The sequence below is a fragment of the Choloepus didactylus genome, chromosome 7 (genome assembly GCF_015220235.1).
Source record: "Choloepus didactylus isolate mChoDid1 chromosome 7, mChoDid1.pri, whole genome shotgun sequence".
NCBI lineage: Eukaryota > Metazoa > Chordata > Mammalia > Pilosa > Megalonychidae > Choloepus > Choloepus didactylus.
The window spans coordinates 44,614,847-44,635,869 of NC_051313.1; the positions used below are offsets into that span (position 1 = coordinate 44,614,847).

Genomic DNA, 21,023 nt, shown 5'->3' on the forward strand with positions numbered 1-21,023 from the left:
TTCCAGGATCTTTTTAATTTGATCAACAGTTTCTTTTTATTTACTCTTGCAAATTCTTCTTTATGCTCTTTTAGGGTCCTTTTGATGTCCTTGATGTCCTGGGCCATGGTCTTGTTGTTTGTGATTACTTCTTTGATTAATTGCTCCAAGTTCTGTGTCTCCTCTGTTTTTTTAATTTGGGCATTGGGGTTATCCATGTCTTCTGGTTTCTTCGTATGCTTTAAAATTTTCTGTTGTTTTTGGCCTGTTGGCATTTGCTTCTCTTAATAGGGTTCTTTGAGGATGTGCAGGCTTATTTGAATAATTTTCTATAGTTTGACAGAGATGCAGCTTGGTTGAGTGCACTTTCCCTGACCTACCAGCGGATGGCATCCCCGAGCCATCTATTATCCTCAAGCCAGTTCTCCCCAACTTTGTCTATATAGTGGGTGGGGGACTGAACCTTGTGGAGGTCCAGTCAGTGCACCGATTTTCCCTGAGGGTCGGGCATGTGCCCTGTGCAGTTAGGCAGGGAAGACAGCTTTAAGACCCAGAACTCAGAGGTATTCCCGGTGCTGTGACTGGAATACCCTGGGACTGTTGTACAAGTCCAACCCTTCAGCTCAGATTTCCCACAGTCCCTTTCTGCCATGGACTTTCTGCCACAAGTCCCTGAGACTGGTGTAGGGCTCTTAGCATGGACCCTGCCACTGAGCTGTGCACTCTGCAGGCCTCCATGGAGGAAGACTGCACAATATCACAGGTGAGTGGAATCCCCAAGGGAAGCTCTCGGCCACGGCACTGCCAAGGGGTGTCTCACAGCCTGCTGAAAAGATGGCTATATGGGATTTGGTAAATTCCCACTTCTGTGGTCCTGTGCCTGCTGCAGCAGCCCGTTTCTGGCTCTGGGACAAATAGCTGCGGGTGCGCAAAAGGCTATCACCCATGCCAGATACTGAGGCGGGTGCCCAGGCCATGGAAGGCACTTCCACCATGCTTGACTGCTCAGCTGTCACTGCTGGATCCACAGCCACTTTCCGGATTTTTAAACTAGTCCACCTCCAAATGCTGACCCCAGGTTTCTCCCCACTGTGGTGTGACTGCTGTTTCCCCAGCAGCCTCAAACACTCACTCGATTCCGAATGCAGTCTCTCAGTTTCACCAAGTGCACAGTCACTTTGGATGTAGCGGAACTTGTCCAGCCAGTAGAACCTGGAACTGCTATTCTGGAGCACTTTCTGTCTTTTATCTAGTGTTTTTCACAGAGGAATATTTTGCTCTCTCTCTCCTAATCTGCCATCTTGGATCCTCCCTCCTTTGACTTTTTAACATTTTTTTGAGACATGCTGTTTTTGGTTCTCAGTATTTGGGAGGCACTGTTCTAGGTGCTTTATGTTTTATGTATGTTGTTGTAAGTGCTGTTAATTCCATTCTACAGATGAGGAAACTGAGACACAATTGTTAACTCATTTTCTTGAGGTGTCACAAGTTTCCTGGCTCTTCAGTCTATGCTTTTTAACCCCTCATTCTGTTGTGCCTCTTGAGTTAAATTTTGTCCTGCCTCTGTTTAAAAAGGATTATTGAATGTTCATATTCTTTAATTTTATCCATGTACCACCTAGTTTTTCTTCTGTTTTTACTTAAGTGTATTCACTAGACTAGAGAAATACTCTCATATAATTCTTTAAAGATGAACATTTATTCATACTGAAAGATTAACATTTGACAGTTCTATACATTTGAGTTTCTGTATTTTGAGGCAGTAGTAGACTTGTTTGCTGTTTTCGTAAATTTGGTTTGCAGAGTTTCTGTTTGTGTTGCAAAGTTTATATTGACTACCTGCATTTCATGGTTTACCTATATTTATTTTACACTATTAGCTGCTTTGGCTTGGTTCAGCCCGTTTTCCCCTTGAAATCCTACAAGAAATATATACATAAGGAACAGTGGCATATGGGAAGTAAGGTACCCATATACATACATAATACATAAAGCACCTAGAACAGTGCCTCCCAAATACTAAGAACCAAAAACAGCATGTCTCAAAAAAATGTTAAAAAGTCAAAGGAGGGAGGATCCAAGAGGGCTACTCAGGGCCCCTTACCCTTCCACTGTTTGGAACCTAAAATCCACTGCAGAACTTTGGTAAACTGAAATGAAACACAGGATTAAAACCCAAGGCTACAGATGGGGTCTTGAGGTGTTTTCCCTCTCTATGATTCCAAACTCAGATCATTGTTTGGGGAGAGTCTCCCTCCTAAAAACAGGGGAGAGAGAGATACTGACCATTTCTTTTCACTGTTCCTAACACATGGAAGAAAAAAGCAGAAGAGAAGGCTGGAGAAGGATAGAGCAGGATGGTCAAGTGTTCTCCCATCTGGTAGAGTAGAGGAAAGAGAAGAGAGCCACAGCCACATGCATGGTATTTTGGTTTGTGGTAATCCCCATCTATTAATAAACACAGCTCAAATGATGTTCTGGAATCTGATTAGACAGATTACTGTTGTTTCTTGGGAGAGAAGGCATTTCCCTAGGTGGCCATACCCACTTTAATTTTGAATCCCATTCTATTCTATTCTATTCTATTCTATTCTATTCTATTCTATTCTATTCTATTCTATTCTGTTCTTATTAGGGAAGTTGTGGGTTTACAGAACATTCATGCATAAAATATAAGATTCACACATGTCACCCCACCATCAACACCTTGCTTTGGTGTGGAACATTGTTACAATTGATGGTAGCACATTTTTATAGTTGTACTATTGAAGTCCATGGTTTAACTTAAGATTCACTGTTTGTGTAGTGTAGTTCCATGGATTTTTAAAAAAAATTTATTCTGTTACCATATATATAATCTAACATTTCTCTCTTTTAGTCATATTCAGATATATATTTCAGTGCTGTTAGTTGCGTTCACAATGTTGTGCTACCGTCACCACCATCCTTTACCAAAACATTGTCATCATTTCAAATAGGAACCCTGTACATTTTGAGCCTTAATGTCCCATTCCCTATCCCCACCCTGTCCCCTATATTCTAGATTCTGACTGTGAGTTTGCTGCTTCTTATTTTTCAAAACAGTGAGATAATACAATATTTTTCCTTTTGTGTCTGGCTTGTTTCACTCAACATGTCTTCAAGGTTCATTCATATTATTGCTCATATCAAGACTTCATTCCTTTTTATGGCTGAATAATATTCCATTGTGTGTATAGACCACATTTCGTTTATCCATTCATTGTTGATGGGCACTTGGGTTGCTTCCATCTTTTGGCAATTGTGAATAATGCCGTTGTGAACATCGGTTTGCAAATATCTGCTGGAGTCCCTGCTTTCAATTCTATTGAGCATGTGCCTAGTATTGGGATTGCCTGGTGGTCATATGGTAGTTCTATACTTAGCTTTCTGAAGAACCGCCAAACTATCTTCCACAGTGGCTGCATCATTTTACATTGCCACCAGCAATGGATGAGTGTTCCTATTTTTCTGCATCTTCTCGAGCACTTGTTATTTCCTATTTCATTAATAGTAACCATTCTAGTGGGTATGAAATGTGTCTCATTATGGTTTTGATTTGTATTTCCTTGGTGGTTAATGATGTTGATGATCTTTTCATGTGGCTTCTGGCCATTCATGTATCTTCTTTGGAGAGATGTCTGTACAAGTTTTTTGCCCATTTTTAAATTGGTTTATTTACCTTTTGGTTGTTAAGTTGAAGGATTGCTTTATATATTCTGGATACTATTCATTTATTGGATATGTGGTTTCCATTTATTTTCTCCAGTTGTGTAGGTTATTGTTTTACTTTCATGATGAAGTCCTTTGAGGTTAAAAAGTTTTTGTTTGATGAGGTCCCATTTATCTATTTTTTTTCTTTTGTTGCCTGTACTTTTGGTGTAAATTCTAAGAAACTATTGCTTAACACGAGGTCCTGAAGATGCTTCCCTGTGTTTTCTTCTAGAAGTTTGAGACTCTTATAATAAGTCTTTGGTCTTTTTTGAGTTGATTTTTGTATATGGTGTGAGGCAAGGTCCTCCTTTTTTTTTTTTTTTTTTTTTAACAAATGGAGTTCCAGCTTTACCAACACCATTTGTTGAAGAGGCTATTCTTTTCCAATTGAGTGGTCTTTGCCATCTTGTCAAAAATCAGTTGGCCACAAATATAAGGATCAATTTCTGAGCTCTCCCTTCAATTCCATTGGTTTGTATGACTGTTCTTGTGGCAATGCCACGCTGTTTGCTTCTTGTTGCTTTGTAATACTTTTTAAAGATCAGGAAGTGTGAGTCTTTCAACTTCATTCTTTTTCAAGATGAACTTAGCTACTCAGGGCCCCTTACCCTTCCATATAAATGTGATGATTGGCTTTTCCATTTCTGCAAAGAAGATTGTTGGAATTTTGATTGGCATTGCATTGAATCTATGATTTGGGTAGTAGTGACATTCTAATGATAGTTAGTCTTCCAATCCATGAACATGGAGTATCCTTCCATTTATATTTATGTAGGTCTTACTTAATTTATTTTAGCAGTGTTTTATAGTTTTCTGTGTTCAGTGAGATTTATTCCTAGATACTTGATTCTTTTAGTTGCTATTTAGTTGCATAGAATTTTTTTCTTGATTTCCATTTCTGATTATTCATTGCTTGTGTACAGAAATACTACTAATTTTGGGGTGTTGATCTTGTACCCTGCCACTTTGCTAAATTCATTTATTAGCTCTAGGAGCTTTGTTGTGGTTTTTGTTTTGTTTTGTTTGTTTTTTCAGGATTTTCTGTATAATAGGATCATAGTATCTGCAAATAGGGAAAGTTTTACTTTTTCCTTTCCAATTTGGATGCTTTTTATTTATTTTTTTCCTAGGCTAAGTGCTCTGGCAAGAACTTCCAGTACAATGTTGAATAGCAGTGGTGACAGTGGGCATGCTAGTCTTGTTCCTGATCTCAGAGGGAAAGCTTTTGGTCTTTTCACTGTTAAGTGGTATGTAAGCTGTGGGCTTCAGTGGTATGTAAGCTGTGGGCTTCAGATATATGTCCTTTATCATGTTGAGGAAGTTTCCTTCTATTCCTAGTGTTCTAAGGGTTTTTGTCAAGAAATGGTGCTGTATTTTGTTAAATGTCTTTTGTGTATCAATTGAGGAGACCATGTGTTTTTTTTCCCCTTCATTGTGTTAATGTGGTATATTACATTAATTGATTTCCTTATTTTGCAAGCTAGGTGTAAGTCCCACGTGATTATGGCGTATCATTCTTTTAATGTGGTGTTGGATTCAGTTTGCTAGTGTTTTGTTGAGGATTTGTGCATGCATGTTTGTAAGAGATACTCATCTGTAGTTTTATTTTCTCATGGTATCTTTATCCACCTTTGGTATGACAGTGATGTCGGCCTTGTACAATGAGTTAGGGAGTGTTCCTAACTCTTCAATTGTTTGGAAGAGTTTGAGAAGAATTGGAGTTACATCTTCTTGGAATGTTTGGTAGAATTCTTCTGTGAAGCCATCTGGTCCTGGGCTTTTCTTTGTTGGGAGGTTTTTCATTACTGCTTCAATCTCTTCACTAGTAAATGGTTTGTTGAGACCTATTTTTTCTTGAGTGAAGGTAGGTAGTTTTTGTGTTTATAAGAATTTGTGCATTTCATCTAGATTATCTAATTCATTGGCATACAGTTGTCATAGTATCTTCTTATATTTTTTTATTTCTGTAATGCCTCCCTTTACATTTCTGATTTTTGTTATTTGTATCCTCTTTTTTTCTGTCAGTCTAGCTAAAGGTTTATCAATTTTATTGATCTTTTCAAAGAACCAACTTTTGATTTTGTTGATTCTGTTGTTTTTTGTTTGTTTTCTATTTAATTTGTCTCTGCTCTAATTTGTATTTCCTTCTCATTTTAGGTTTAGTTTGTTCTTCTTTTTCTAGTTCTTCTAGTTTTGAGGTTAGGTCTCTCTTTTTTAATGTAAACATTTGAGCTATAAATTTCCGTCTGAGCACTGCCTTCACTGAATTCGGTAAGTCTTGGTATGTTGCATTTTTATTTTCATTTGCCTCAAGGTATTTCCTGACTTTGCTTCTGATTTCCTCTTTAACCCACTGGTTGTTTAAGAGTATGTTGTTTAATTTCCACATATTTTTGAATTTTCCGTTTCTCTGCTGATTTCTAGCTTCGTTCCATTGTGGTCATTGAAGATACATTGTATGATTTCAGTATTTTTGAATTTCTTGACACTTCTTTTGTGACCAAACATATGGTCTATCCCAGAGGTTGATCCATGTACACTTGAGAAGAATGTATATTCTGTTTTCATTTGGGTGCAGTGTTCTGTATGTGTCTATTAGGTCTAGTTGGTTTAGTGTATCATTCAAATCCTGTACTTACTGATCTTCTGACTTGATGTTCTATCCACTATTGAGAGTGGTGTGTTAAAGTCTTCTATTAGTGTAGAACCATCAATTTCTCTTTTCAAACCAGTCAGTATTTTCTTCTTATATTTTGGGGCTCTGCTCTTAGGTGCATATATATTTATAATTCTTTTATGTTCTGTTGAATTGTCCTCTTTTTGAGTGTATTATGACCATCTTTATCCCTCATAACTGTCTTTTACTTAAAGTCTATTTTATCTGATATTATTACAGCAACCCCAGCTCTCTTTTAGTTACTACTTGCATGGTATGTATATTTTTTTCATATTTTCACCCTCAGCCTAGTTGTATCTTTGACTTAAAGGTGAGTCTCTTGCAAACAATGAATGGTTTTTTTAATTCAGTTTTATTGAGATATATTCACGTCATACGGTCATCTGTGGTGTACAATCAGCTGTTTGCAGTACCATCATATAGTTGTGCACTCATCCCAATCTATTTTTTTAACATTTTCTGTGTACCAAAAAAAGTAAAAATAAAAATAAAAAATAAAAGTAAAAGGAACACCCAAATCATCCCCCCATACACTATTTTTCATTTACTTTTTGTCCCCATTTTTATACTCATCCATCCATACAGTGGATAAAGGGAGTGTGATCCACAAGGCTTTCACAATCACACTGTCACACCTTGTACGCTACATTGCTATATAATCGTCTTCAAGAGTCAAGGCTACTGGGTTGCAGTTTGATAGTTTCAGTTATTTATTTCTAGCTGCTCCAATGTATTAAAACCTAAAAAGGGTTTTGTATATAGTGTGTAAGAATGCCCACCAGAGTGACCTCTTGACTCCATTTGGAATCTCTCAGCCTCTGAAACTTTATTTTATTTCATTTCTCATCCCACTTTTGGTCAAGAAGATGTTCTCAATCCTGTGATGCCGGGACCAGATTCGTCCTTAGGAGTCATATCCTGCATTGCCAGGGAGATTTACACCCCTGGGAGTCAGGTCCCATGTAGAGTGGAGGGCAGTAAGTTCACCTGCCGAGTTGGCTTAGCTAGAGAGAGGGCCACATCTGAGCAACAAAGAGGTACTCAGGAGGAGACTCTTAGGCACAATTATAAGCAGGTTTAGCCTCTCCTTTGCAGTAATGAGCTTCATAGGGGCAAGTCCCGAGGTAGAGGGCTCAGCATACCAAACCACCAGTCCTCAATGTTTGTGAGAACATCAGCAACAATCCAGGTGAGGAGGCCCAACACATCTGTATTTTCCCCCAGCTCCTCACGGGGGTCTTGCATATATATTTTTATTCTCTGCCCAAATTACTTTGGGATATGTCATTATTTCACACTAACTTATACAAACCTACCAGCTTTCGCTTCCTATTCAAAGTTCCATGTAATTATGATATTTGAACAAACTGTATGAGTTGAATTGTTTAGGAAATATAGATCCTGAACCAATTAAACATCTCTTCCTTTGGTCTTACATGGAATTTGAAGTTTTAAAACACAGTCAGAGAAACTAAGATGGCAGCTAGGTGAGACAGGGCAAAGGGACTCCTCCGTGAGAAACACTAGATAAGGACCAGAGAGTGACCCAGATACCGGCTGGACGAGATCTGCTAGTTCCCAGGGGCTGTATACTTGGGGAAACCGGGAGTCTGCATTCTGAAACGAGTGCGTAAGCTGGCTGGAAGTCCTGCAGCCACGTGGCGATCTGGGGAAGCCAGGGTTTGGCATCTGGAGACCGACGGGTTCTTTTAATAGAAAAAAAAAATAATAATAAAAGGGTAAAACCCAGGAGTGGCTGCATCTGCGATTCTGGGAACCACGCAGTAAAACACAGCAAGAGGGGGCTGGGCCTGGAAGATAGCCCGCTGCAGATATCCCTGGGGCTGGGGGAACGGAGGGGAGAGCTGGAAGCCGAATGAAACCCCGCGGCTAGCAGCTCGCTCCCAGGAGGGCTGGATAAACTCCTGCCCGGGGCCGTGCCCACAGCACAGAGCCCCGCCAGTTGTCCCGGAGCTGGGAAGGAGGAACTGTGCGAGGAGGGAGGTGTGGAGATGCCCCGTTCGGCCATTTTTGCATTAGGCTGAAAGCGAGCCAGCACGGCCCAGCAGCTCGGGGCTTCCCTTGAGGGACGGCATGCACTGTTGACGTAGCCCAGCGGCCTGGGGCTTCCCTTGAGGGACGGCGCGCACTGTTGACGTAGCCCAGCGGCCTGGGGCTTCCCTTGAGGGACGGCGCGCATTGTTGACGTAGCCCAGCGGCCTGGGGCTTCCCTTGAGGGATGGCATGCACTGGTGACGTAGCCCGGCGGACTGGGGCTTCCCTTGAGGGACGGCGCACACTGGTGTCGTAGCATGGCATTCCCTCCACAGAGGTCCTGGAGGATCGCGGCTGGGCAGGGGGACCTGCTCGGAGAACCCAGGGACACTACGCCAAGTCCGGTGGTTTGTGGGAGAGCGAGAGAGAGGGGCTGGGGCTGAAATGAAATGAAGGCTTGGACTCTTGCGGTGGCCTTGAATCTCTGGGAACCAGGGGGATTTGAATATTGAGGCTGTCCTTCCTCCCTGGCCACCCGTGCAAGCACCCCGCATTCAGGGCAGAGGGCTCCAGCAGCACACCCAGGCTGAGTTCTCCGGCTGGACCCCACAAGAATCATTTCTCCACACACCGTGGGGACAAGCTGGAGAACTGACTTGAGAGGTATAGGTGACTCACAGACGCCATCTGCTGGTTAGTTAGAGAAAGTGTACGTCACCAAACTGTGTTTCTGAAAAATTAGATAGGTTTTTTTTTTACAAATTGAAAGAACCCTGTCGAACAGAGCAAATGCCAAGAGGCCAAAAACAACAGAAAATCTCAATGCATATGATAAAACCAGACGATATGGAGAATCCAACTCCAAACACACAAATCAAGTTATCAGAAGAAACAAAGTTCCTCGCAGAATTAATCAAAGAAACACAGTCGAGGAACGAAAACATGGCAAAGGATTTAAAGGACATCAAGAAGACCATGGCCCAAGATATAAGTGACATAAAGAAGACCCTAGAAGAGCATAAAGCAGACATTGCAAGAGTAAATAAAAAAATAGAAGATCTTATGGAAATAAAAGAAACTGTTGGCCAAATTAAAAAGACTCTGGATATTCACAATACAAGACCAGAGGAAGCTGAACAACATCTCAGTGTCCTAGAAGTCCACAGAACAGAAAATGAAAGAACAAAAGAAAGAATGGAGAAAAAAATCGAAAAAATAGAAATGGATCTCAGGGAAACAATAGATAAAATAAAACATCCAAACTTAAGACTCATCGGTGTCCCAGAAGAGGAAGAGAAGGGTAAAGGTCTGGAAAGAGTATTCAAAGAAATTGTTGGGGAAAACTTCCCCAACCTTCTACACAATATAAATACACAAAGCATAAATGCCCAGCGAACTCCAAATAGAATAAATCCAAATAAACCCACTCTGAGACATATTCTGATCAGACTGTCAAACACTGAAGAGAAGGAGCAAGTTCTGAAAGCAGCAAGAGAAAAGCAATTCACCACATACAAAGGAAACAGCATAAGACTAAGTAGTGACTACTCAGCGGCCACCATGAAGATGAGAAGGCAGTGGCATGACATATTTAAAATCCTGAGAGAGAAAAATTTCCAACCAAGAATACTTTATCCAGCAAGACTCTCCTTCAAATTCGAGGGAGGGCTTACATTTTTCACAGACAAACAAATGCTGAGACACTTTGCCAATAAAAGACCTGCCCTACTTCAGATTCTAAAGGTAGCCCTACCAACAGAGAAACAACAGAAAGGAGAAAGAGATACAGAGAATTTTAACAGACATATATAGTACCTTACATCCCAAATCACCAGGACACTCATTTTTCTCTAGTGATCACAGATCTTTCTCCAGAAGGGACCATATATCTCAATAAAATGATGATTAAAAAAAAAAATAACACAGTCAGTATTGTCCCTTGGTCTTACATGGAATTTGAAGTTTTAAAACACAGTCAGTATTGTCCTTTTGGGTCATGATTTTTTATCCATTCTGCCAATCTCTGCCTTTTGACTGGAGAGTTTAATCTGTTTACATTTAAAGTCACAACTGATAATACAGGACTTCCTTCTGCATTTGGTGTTTAGCTTTTCTAAGACTTACACCTTTTTTGTCCCTCACTTCCGTTAAAGCCTGCTTTTCTATTTATTTGCATTTTTCTGTTGTATCATATTGAGTGCTCTCTCACTTCTATGTAGATACATTCTTCATCTATTTTCCTTGTGGTTACCATAAGGTTAAAATTTAACATCCTCTATATAGCTCGATCATATTTGGTTTGATACCAACTTAACTTCAATAACATGCACATGTATTCCTGTACACTTCTGTTCCCCCCACAATTTTTTCTACTTGTTTCACTTAGATGTTTGTACCTTGTATTTCCAAAAACATATTTATTATTACTTTTAATGCATTTGCTTTTTAGTGCCTGTAGGAATTAAGATGTGAAGTTACATACCAAACAATACAATACAATAATACTGGCATTTATAATTACCCATATGGTTACTTTTGTGATGTTTTCATTGATTGTATTTTTTCCCTCAATACCACCCTATTTTTAACACCTTGCAAGTTGACATTCATTTGTTCTCCCTCATGTAAAAACACATTTGTACATTTTATCACAATTGTTGAGTACTCTAGGTTTCACTTGAGTTATACAGTCCCAGTTTTTATCTTTCCTCTTTCCTTCTGGTGTCCCACATGCTCCTAACCTTCCTCTTTCAACCATACAAACAGTCATCTTTGTTCAGTGTACTTAGGTTGCTGTGCTACCATCACCCAAAATTGTGTTCCAGACCTCTCACTCCTGTCTTTTCCTGTCTGTCTGTAGTGCTCCCTTTAGTATTTCCTGTAGAGCAGGCTTCTTGTTCACAAACTCTCTCAGTGTCTGTCAGAGAATATTTTTAAACTCTCCCTCATACTTGAAGGACACTTTTGCCAGATATAGGATTCTTGGTTGTTGATTTTTCTCTTTCAGTATCTTAAATATATCACACCACTTCCTTCTTGCCTCCATGGTTTCTACTGAGAGATCTGCACATAGTCTTATCAAGCTTCCTTTGTATGTGATGGGTCACTTTTCTCTTGCTGCTTTCAGAATTCTCTCTTTGTCTTTGATGTTTGATAATCTGATTATTAAGTGTCTTAGCATAGGTCTATTCATATCTATTCTGTTTGGGGTATGCTGTGGTTCTTGAATCTGTAATTTTATGTCTTTCATAAGAGATGGGAGATTTTCCTTGATTATTTCCTCTGTTATTGCTTCTGCCCCTTTTCTCTTCTCTTCTCTTTCTGGGACACCCATGACGCATATATCCCTGTGCTTCATGTTGTCATTCAATTCCCTGAAACGTTGCTCATATTTTTCCATTCTTTTGTGTGTAGGATTTCAGGTGTCTTGTTCTCCAGTTCCTGAGTGTTGTCTTCTGCCTCTTGAGATCTGCTGTTGTATGTCTCCATTGTGTTTTTCATCTTTTGTGTTGTGCCTTTCATTTCCGTAGATTCTGCCAGTAGTTTTTTCAAACTTCCAATTTCTACCTTATGATCGCCCAGTGTTTTCTTTATAGGCTTTGTCTCTTTTGTTATATCTTCCCTGAACTCATCGATTTGGTTTTTGATTTGATATAGCATATTTCTTTGAAAATCTTTAATAGATTATTTCATTAAACTGAAACAATATCTCAACTGTATCTGGACTATATCTTTGTTTTTCCTAGTATAGCTTGTAGTTTTCTGTTGCCTAGGCATCTGGTTTCCCTGCTTACCCCAGTCAGATTTTCCCAGACCAGAACGGGTTCAGGTCTCAGAATGGGGTTATATTTAGGATGTATCTTAGAAGAATAACAGACTTTTCTTTGAGGTCTCCAGTTACTGTGCTTTTCCTAACCTGCCCAGCAGGTGGCGTCTGTCATCCTGTCGCTCCTGCCTGGTGTAAGGAGATGTGGCCCCTTCAGTTTCTGTTTTGGCTATTTTCCCCCAGGCTCTGGGGTCTGGTTCTGAAGGGAAAACTGGACCCCAGTCCTTACTCTTAGGGAAGATACACCCCCTAGGGAATTATCATCTGCGTTTGGATTGTCTCTCTGACTCTGTTATCTCCACCCCTGTCTGGGTCAGAGAGCTTCAAACTGAAAATGGCTGCGCCTCTGTCCTCTGAGCCCCTCAGATTGAGAGAGAGAAAAAGAACAGAAAGCCCCCTTTTAGAGCCAGTGTACGGCCTCCCAGTTTCACTCGTTGGCCAGAAGTAACACCTAGTCCTCTGGGATCCCCCTCCCAGGACAGATGAGTCTTCTGGTTCTTGAAGATTGTTCGACACTAAAAGCCTCTTTCTGCTTATTGGGGGTTTGTAACTTGTATTCAGCAATCCACATTTGTTAATTAAAACCCCAGTTGGAGGGGGCTGAGCTATCTTCACTTGCTCGGAGAGTGCTGCTTTCTATCACAGCGAGGTTTTGCCACTAAGCCTGCTGGGGTGGGGGGGGCTCCTGGCACAGTTCCACAGGTTATACTTACAGGAATGCCTGTAATCTCAGGCATTCCTCCCAATCCAGGTTGGTACAATGTGTGGACAGTCATGGTTGTCCCCCAGCAGTTTTTCCAAATTATTTACTGGTTGTCCCTGTTTGTTCGTTAGTTGTTCCAGGGGACTAACTAAATTCCGTTCCTTTCTATGCCACCATCTTGCCCACTGTCCCTCATTTTTGAAAGAGAGTCTTGCTGAATATAAAATCCTTGGCTGGTGATTGTTTTTGTTCAGCTCTTTAAGTATTTCAGCCAACTGCCTTCTTGCCTCTGTCGTTTCTGATGAGAAATCAGCACTTAATCCAATTGGGACCTCCTAGTCCATAACACGTTGCTTTTCTCTTGTAGCATTCAGATTTTCTACTTGTCCTTTACATTTGATAGTGTAATCAATATATGACGGGTTTTATTATTTTTCATGTTTATCCTGTTTGGTGTTCTCTGAGCTTCTTGGATGTACATATTCATGCATTTTGCTAAGTTTGGGAAGTTCCCTGCCACTGTTTCTTTGACTATTCTTTCGGCCTGTTTTTCTCTTTCTTCTCCTTCTGGGACTCTATAATGCATATACTGGCGTGCTTGATGGTGTCCCATAGCTGTCTTTGACTATTTTCTCTTTTAATGTTTCTTTTTACTTTCTGCTCCTCAGCCTGACTGATTTCAAGTATTTTGTCTTCAAGTTCACTGATTATTCTGCCAGCTCCAATCTGCTCTTGGAACCCTCCTGGGCATTTTTCATTTCAGTTATTGTGGTCGTCTACTCCAGTAATTATGTTTGGTTCCTTTTTAAAATTTCTATCTCTTTATGTAGACTCCCATATTGTTTGTTCATTGTTTTCCTGATATCGTTTCTTTCTTTCTTTTTTCATTTCTTCATCATCTTGAACATTTTTTACATCATTTTTTAAAGGCTTTGTTCATTATGTCCTTATTCTCGTCTTTGTTGGTGTTTTCTGTTTTTATCCTCTTCCTTTGTTTGGGCCTTCATTCCTGTTTCTTTGTTTATATTGTACTCTTCTGTTGCATGCGGTACATTTTAATATTTCAAAATGATAATTCTCGGATTTTCTTCCTGGGATGTCTGTTTCTTTGGTTTGTAATCAGCTGGTGTTAAGACAAGAAGGTCTGCCCAAGGCAAACGTAGCGTGCAGGGTTTTCCCTGTCTTATTGGGCCTCTGTCTTGTCCTGGGCTTTGCTTGTTAATTATTTTGGAGTTCTCCTATTTATAGGCATTTGGTTGTCCCCTCTCTTTTCCAGTAGAAAGACCTCCCTGTCTTGGCTGTTTGTTTGACACTGGCAGGCGTTTGTCCCAGACTACCCACCTCTATAGTTTTTAATACTCCTTTCTTTGTCTCACTGTGATTTTGTCTGGGGGCAAATTTTGGGAGGAGGGTCACCCCAAAGATAGCTTTCCCAAGTCGGACTTTTCCCAGCCAAATCAGGTCCAGGGACCCAGGAAGAGGGGCATTGACCATCTCCAAAGTAACCTGAGGAAAGACTGAGCTTTCCTGACTTTCCTAGCAAATGCAGCCCTTCAGCTAACTGTTCCCTGCAACCCCGAGGAGTTGCTGTGTCTTTAAATCTCTTCCACCTCTGCCCTTGTCTGGGGAGGGTGAAACAGTGTCTGCCTTGGTCTTTGTTGGGGCAGGGTTGAAACAATGGCTGTGCTTCCCTCCCCTCCCCCCCACCCTGATTTTTTCTGGGGCAGGTCGAAACAATATCTGCCCTCAGAACTGGGAACCAGCATCTAAGTTCACTAGTCAAAAGCCATGATCAGTGATTGGCCATGCATACCACTGTTCTTGGGGAAGAGGATTCTTACGTCTTTTTTTGTCAGCAGTAGCTAGCCAGGGGCTGGACCCCATGTTGACCTATTCCAAGAGTCGGGGATGGGCACCAGTAGCTAACGTGTGGAGAGAGCATTTTACAGTTCTTTACTGTAATTGATCAGCCTCTTCCTCTTGCTCTTCCCTGGATGCTTTACAGTTTTATTCTGGCCTCTGGAGTTTCAAAGTAGTTGTTTTAGACAGTTCCTGCCTGTTTAATAGTTATTTTGGTGGACTACCTGAGTCCTGGAGCTCCCTATTCCGCCATCTTTCCTGAAAGTCCCCTTGAATTGTTTTTTGAATTGTATTTTCTACTCCTTTCTTCTAAGAAGAAAAGTCATCCAACATAGTTATTGATAATGACTTCTTAAATTTAAAATCATATTTAAGTGTTCTTGCAATCTCTTAGGAAAAAAGCTCTTTGTGAGTATGAGAAAATCTGTCAGTTGTTTTCAATTAGATGTATCGTGGTTACAGAAACCACTGCATACCACCTTTATATTAGGATTCAGTTTTAAATTCATTTATTTGTCAAAGCACAAAGTTCATTATTTTCTACCACTAATAAGTTTTTTTTTTTCCAAAAAAAGCAAGCTGTTAAAGTTACCAAGAAGTAATGAGATCTTCCCTATTTTCAGTGAGTGCATTTTGTGTAATTTGCAAACTTGGAAATTTTCTGTAGAGTACAGAAGTGTGATATATATATATATATATATATATATATTCATTTGAAGGTCTATTAAGGTGCAATTATATGATGTTTGAATGCTATGTATCATATGTTTGAAATAGTGAATCGTATGGGTATATTTCAATAAACATTAAAACACTGGTATCCTGGAAAGAGCACTGGACTCAATTCAATTTACCAGAGTTCTTATCCTGTTTGACTGTTTCCTAGTGCTTTTGTGACATTGGATGGATTTTCACACCTTTCTCAGTTTATCTACTTGTAGATGATGACACTGCATTCATGTGACCTCCAAGGTGTCTTTTAGTTAATTTAAACATAGTGATGCAAAATTCAAAACTCTACTCAAGTTTTTCTTGCTAATTCATTTTTGGCAGTTTCAAGACACATGGCATTGATCAGTGGAAGACAAAAGAGAGAAAACAAGCTCCTTGAATAATTCAGTTTTAACGATTGATATTTGGCTAAACTAATAAGTTATTTAAAATGTCTCCATGGGCTATATAATGATAAATTATGAATTAGCATATGAGAGATGGAAAGTATTATTTGGGTAAGTAGAAGAATATTGAATTTTAGTATCCAGGTGCCACCTTGAGTTAGTCTGTGAACATTGGTTATTCACAGTATTCACTGTTTCATGATTTACTCATTTATTATGGTGTTATTTAGTTTTAGAACAGTGCTGGAAGACACTTGGATATTATAGAGGTCAAAAACCATGCCCCTCATACCTGGAATATTTCAGTTGGCAGACTTAGTGCTGTATTTGTGGTATAGAGAGTATCCTAAGTTCAGAGTAGACACAATTCTTATTTCATCAGGGCAGAGAATTGTAAGCTGGGTTTGCAGAGGCAGTAGGATTTGATTAAGTGAGAAAAGGGCATACTAGGCGGGGGATTGGTGGTGGGGCAGAGAACAAGGTGTTCAGAGAGCAAGATTCAGTTTTGCTAGAGAGTTTCTATAAAGAAGTGTAATAAATAATACTGGAAATATTGGTTTGGTTAAATTGTACACAAGATGATATACTGAATGGGGAATAGGTTTATACAAAGATCTTTCAAAGATGGAGAGATGTGTATTTTTGCAGAAATATATTGGATGGATGTTAAATATATTGCATGGGACAGCTATAATTTTAAGAATAAGATCGTTGGAGTTGAGCTGTATGGGATCTTAGGTCAAAGGTAAAGGGTCCATTTTGGGTGAGCGATAGACTCTTGTTCTTCTGGGGTTTGAGAAAATGATGCAAATAATTTCACTTTGGCTGTGGCTCGTTATTTGCATACAGTAGCATATGTAATTTTGAATTAATTACTTCTATGATTGCTTTAAATAAATAATAGAAGCTGCTGTACTTTTTACATTCATTCTAAAGAATGCTGATCACACAATTTTTTGAAATAAATAATCTTTATGTCATTCATTTTTTCCTATAATTTTTCTTTGCTTCATAGCATTTTCATTCATTCTTTGCAAGGATATAACTAATGCTCTTTGTTTTATTTTCAGTTTGACTTTGGTTGAAAAAAGAATTTAGCCTATATGTGCTGCTTTAACCACTGGAAGAATGACAGATGACAAAGATGTGCTTCGAGATGTGTGGTTTGGACGAATTCCAACTTGCTTCACACTGTACCAGGATGAGATAACTGAAAGAGAAGCAGAACCATATTATGTAAGTATGTAAGTGGCAAATGGGATATATAACTTTGACCGTTTTTGTAAATAAAGCTCTAAGAACCTGGAAGTGGTTACCTAACATGTTATATACAGTTAATACATGCTCATTATAATAAATTAGAAAATATAGATAAATAAAAAGAAGAAAATTAAAAACCACATATCCTATTACCCAGAGAAAAAAAACTGCTGTTTGCATATTGATATAGATCCATCTTGATTTTCTTTTTCTTAGTCGTATATAATAATATATAAATTGTAAGCTATAGTGTGTTTTGTAATAGGAAACTGTTTTGAAAATAGTTGGTTCAGCTTTCATGCTTTTGTATTTAGGTGATTCCAAGCAACTGTTGAACCAAATGTTTTTATAGCTCAAAGAATATATATATTTAGTAGTATACATTATAGATTACTGCATAGTCTTGTAGGTTTGTGTTAATGGATTATCTGTTCTAAAATGTTCCAAATACCTTCTGATTTTACTGTGCTTTTTTTCCCCTTTTCTAAGTACATATTTAATGTAAGCTTATGAATCTGTTAATTAGCAATGATGGTATCTTGTTTTTTTTACTTAGTAACTCCTAATAGGCAAACACAATCTCAGTTGTCTTTATTCTAGGTTTTCTCTTTTTTGTGTCTTGGGTACACGTAATATGTTTACCCAGGGAGGATCTGGAAAAGAAGAAATGTGTTGCTAGTGATGGAATATTTCTTCTCTTACACTTTAATAAAGCTTGTGCTTTGCTTTCTCCCCCATCTGTTTGAGAGGCAGCACTACTCCTCAGCCTGCTCCAACTATGGAAGTCAGACTGTCGGAGGAAGCTACTTAAGCTCAAATTCACTAACTTTTTGGATATAGCAACCATTTCGTTTTACTCTGCATTCTCAGCATCTGGCATGGGTTGATAGCTACTCAGTGAATGAAAGTCATCCAAGACTCATGGTGGGATTTTGTTTTAAATTGTCTCTTTGGATTTTCTTACATGGAGTGTGTGCCGGTTTGAATGTATTGTGTCCCCCAGATGCCATTATCTTTGTGGTCTTGTGGGACAGACGTTTTGGTGCTGGTTAGATTTGCTTGGAATGTGCCCCACCCAGCTGTGGGTGGTGACTTTGGTGGGATACTCCCATGAAGGTGTGACCCCACCCATTCAGGGTGGGCCTTGATCAGTGGAGCCATATAAAACATGCTGACTCAAAGAGACTGAAGGGAGTGCAGCTGTGAGTGACGTTTTGAAGAGAAGCAAGCTTGCTAGAGAGGAACGTCCTGGGAGAAAGCCATTTTGAAACCAGAACTTAGGAGCAGATGCCAGCCACGTGCCTTCCCAGCTAACAGAAGTTTTCCGGAAGCCATTGGCCATCCTCCAGTGAAGGTACCCGATTACTGATGTGTTGCCTTGGACACTTTATGGCCTTAAGACTGTAACTGTGTAGCTAAATAAACCCCCTTTTTATAAAAGCCAACCCATCTCTGGTGTTTTGCATTCTGCAGCATTAGCAAACTAGAACAGAGTGATAATGTCAGAGAATTTGGCAGTTTTTGTTACTAATACGTGGTGATCATAGCTGCTTGTATACATTTGAGTCCTTTTAACTTTAGAAATATCAACGGTTTTCTTTTCTGCCTTTAGAAAAACTTCCATACTGAGAAAATATGGTCATAGTTTACTTTTAGAATAATTTCATTAGTTACATGTATTTTTTCTGTTCTTCTTCTGTTAATATAGGTTAGTATATCACTTATGTTTTGTTTCCAAACTCGTTTTGCTATTTTTACCTTTACTTTGGATAGCTTACTAATAGTACCTAAACGAAGGGGTGTTTTTGTGTAGTCAGTCAGAATGTAGAAAACAGATTTTAGTCTGTTTACTTTTAAATCAGACTCTGATATTTGTACTTCATAACTTCCTGCAGTTAAAAAAGTAACAAGTAAAGAATATAGGGTTTTGTTGTTGTTGTTTTCTGTTTATTTTTTCTGTTTGTTTTTTTGCTTCATAAATGAATCTGTTTAAATCTGAAAAGGCTGTTGTGAGAACTGGGAAGGTAAGTTGTTTTCTAGCTGTTTCAAATTGAACATGGCAAAAGTGTTGGTAGGTAACTAAGAGGAAGAGGTTTGTTTTGTCTTGTCATTGTTTGTACTCTTCAATAATTCTTCCTAGTTCTTTACCCAGAAGAACTCCTTTATAGTTATTATGGATTGTGCTTTTGAAGAATGTTGGATGATAGGCTTATAGTAAATATCAAGCAAAAAGCTAGGGCTTAAAATCATATAGCATAGTTCAAATTTTGCTTTTTAAATACGTACATACTTAAACATAAATTAATGCATAAGAAAGAAACTATATAAAAATGTTTAACAATGGTTAGTTTTAGAATTATAGGTGAACTAAATTTCAGTGTCAATATAGTTGTATTTTGGGTAAGTGTAAGCTTTAAAATATTTTTCATTGCTTTGGTTTATAATAATGATAATGTTTTAAAGATTCTGGCTAAAACGAGGTTAAAAATACTGCAACCTGAGAGCCAGCAGACCTTTTTCCCAAACACTCCCCAAAGCTCAGGAGAGTTGACATTATTAGTGTTGTCACTGTGGCCTAAAGAGTCACTGTGGCCTGTTCAGGTGCAGGTGCAGAGTTGTCTCTGTGGCCTGTTCAGGTGGGGGTGAGTTAGGATGGGTAAATGGGAATGTAGTTTACTGTTTATAATGCTTGTAGCTCATTTCTTAGAAACCAGCTTTTGAAATATCCCTTTGTACCAAATTTGTAAGTTAAATAACTATTATTCAGAGAGTCTTCTTGAATTTTCTGTTCCCATTGTAGAAGTATATTAATATTAATGTTAAATATATTCCTGTTTATTTCTTCATTTGGAATTTGTTTCCTCTGCACATAAATCTTTTGACTTGCATCCTTTATGTGTATCATTGAGAATTATGTCTTATTTTGCAGGGATTATTGGGAAGGAAATTTGTTAGAAAGTAGGCAACTTTTCAGTTTTTATTGTTTCTATTATATTCATGTAAACTGTTGCTTTTCATTTAGATTATCCAATACAAAAACACAAATACTAATTTTCATTCATATCTTGTGACTTGTACCAGAAGAAATCATACAGTCAGACAGATGGTCATCAATGTCACTGGATCCTAAACACTGCCCAGCAGTCCTTTTGTGTTTTCCTTAGTCACCTGTCTCTCCGCTTCTCCACTATGACTATTTTAAATCTTTTGCACTCTGTTCAAACCTTGGAACCCTGACCTCATCCTTCACTCTTTAACGGGTGCCCTCACTTCCTCCTTGACCTTACTTCCTCCTTTACAAAGAAAATTGAAACCATGTAATAGAACCAAATCTACAGAGCCTATCTGCATTCACATACATTTACTTCCCTTTGCCTTCTGCTATAGTAGAAGAGATTTCTTTCTTCATATATAAGGTTCAACCTTCCATTTGTGTTCTCAATCCCATCTACTACCTTCTCAGGAAACTGGTGGTATCTAATAAATATTCTCCTCCCTCTACCCTCTACCTTTCTATTTACGTTTATTTTATTTGCAGGTTTTTCCTATATACAGGCTCCTTAACAGCATTTATGTTGTCTTAAATCCTTCCCATCCTAAAACAAACATCCTCTGTTGACTCCATTGCTCTATCTCTTGCCTTCCTTTCCCAACCAGACTTCCTGAAAAGGTTTTCTTTACTTATTGTCTCCTTCTTTCTGCCTCCCAGCATGTAGTTCAGTGTAACCACATTTCCACAGTACTCCAAGAAAACTGCTCTTGCTAAAGTCACATATGACATCTTTTTTGCCAAACCTAGGGTATACAGTATACTTAGATTTTCATTTGCTTGATCTCTCAGCAATATTTGATATTGTTGACTGTTCTCTCCAT

General features: G+C 38.9%; 1 protein-coding gene across 2 annotated transcripts in view; it reads left to right on the forward strand.

Moving 5' to 3' along the window:
• The window catches only part of ATG5 (autophagy related 5), a 183,884-nt gene that overhangs the window by 17,380 nt on the left and 145,481 nt on the right, over positions 1 to 21,023 (forward strand). The window contains exon 2 of one of the 2 annotated variants that reach the window (XM_037842605.1): positions 16,961 to 17,126. In XM_037842605.1, the coding sequence (XP_037698533.1) occupies positions 17,019 to 17,126 (108 nt within the window). In that variant the 5' untranslated portion in view covers positions 16,961 to 17,018. Of the gene's footprint in view, positions 1 to 16,960; positions 17,127 to 21,023 lie in introns of those variants that run through there. The other variant, XM_037842607.1, reaches the window with a different exon arrangement.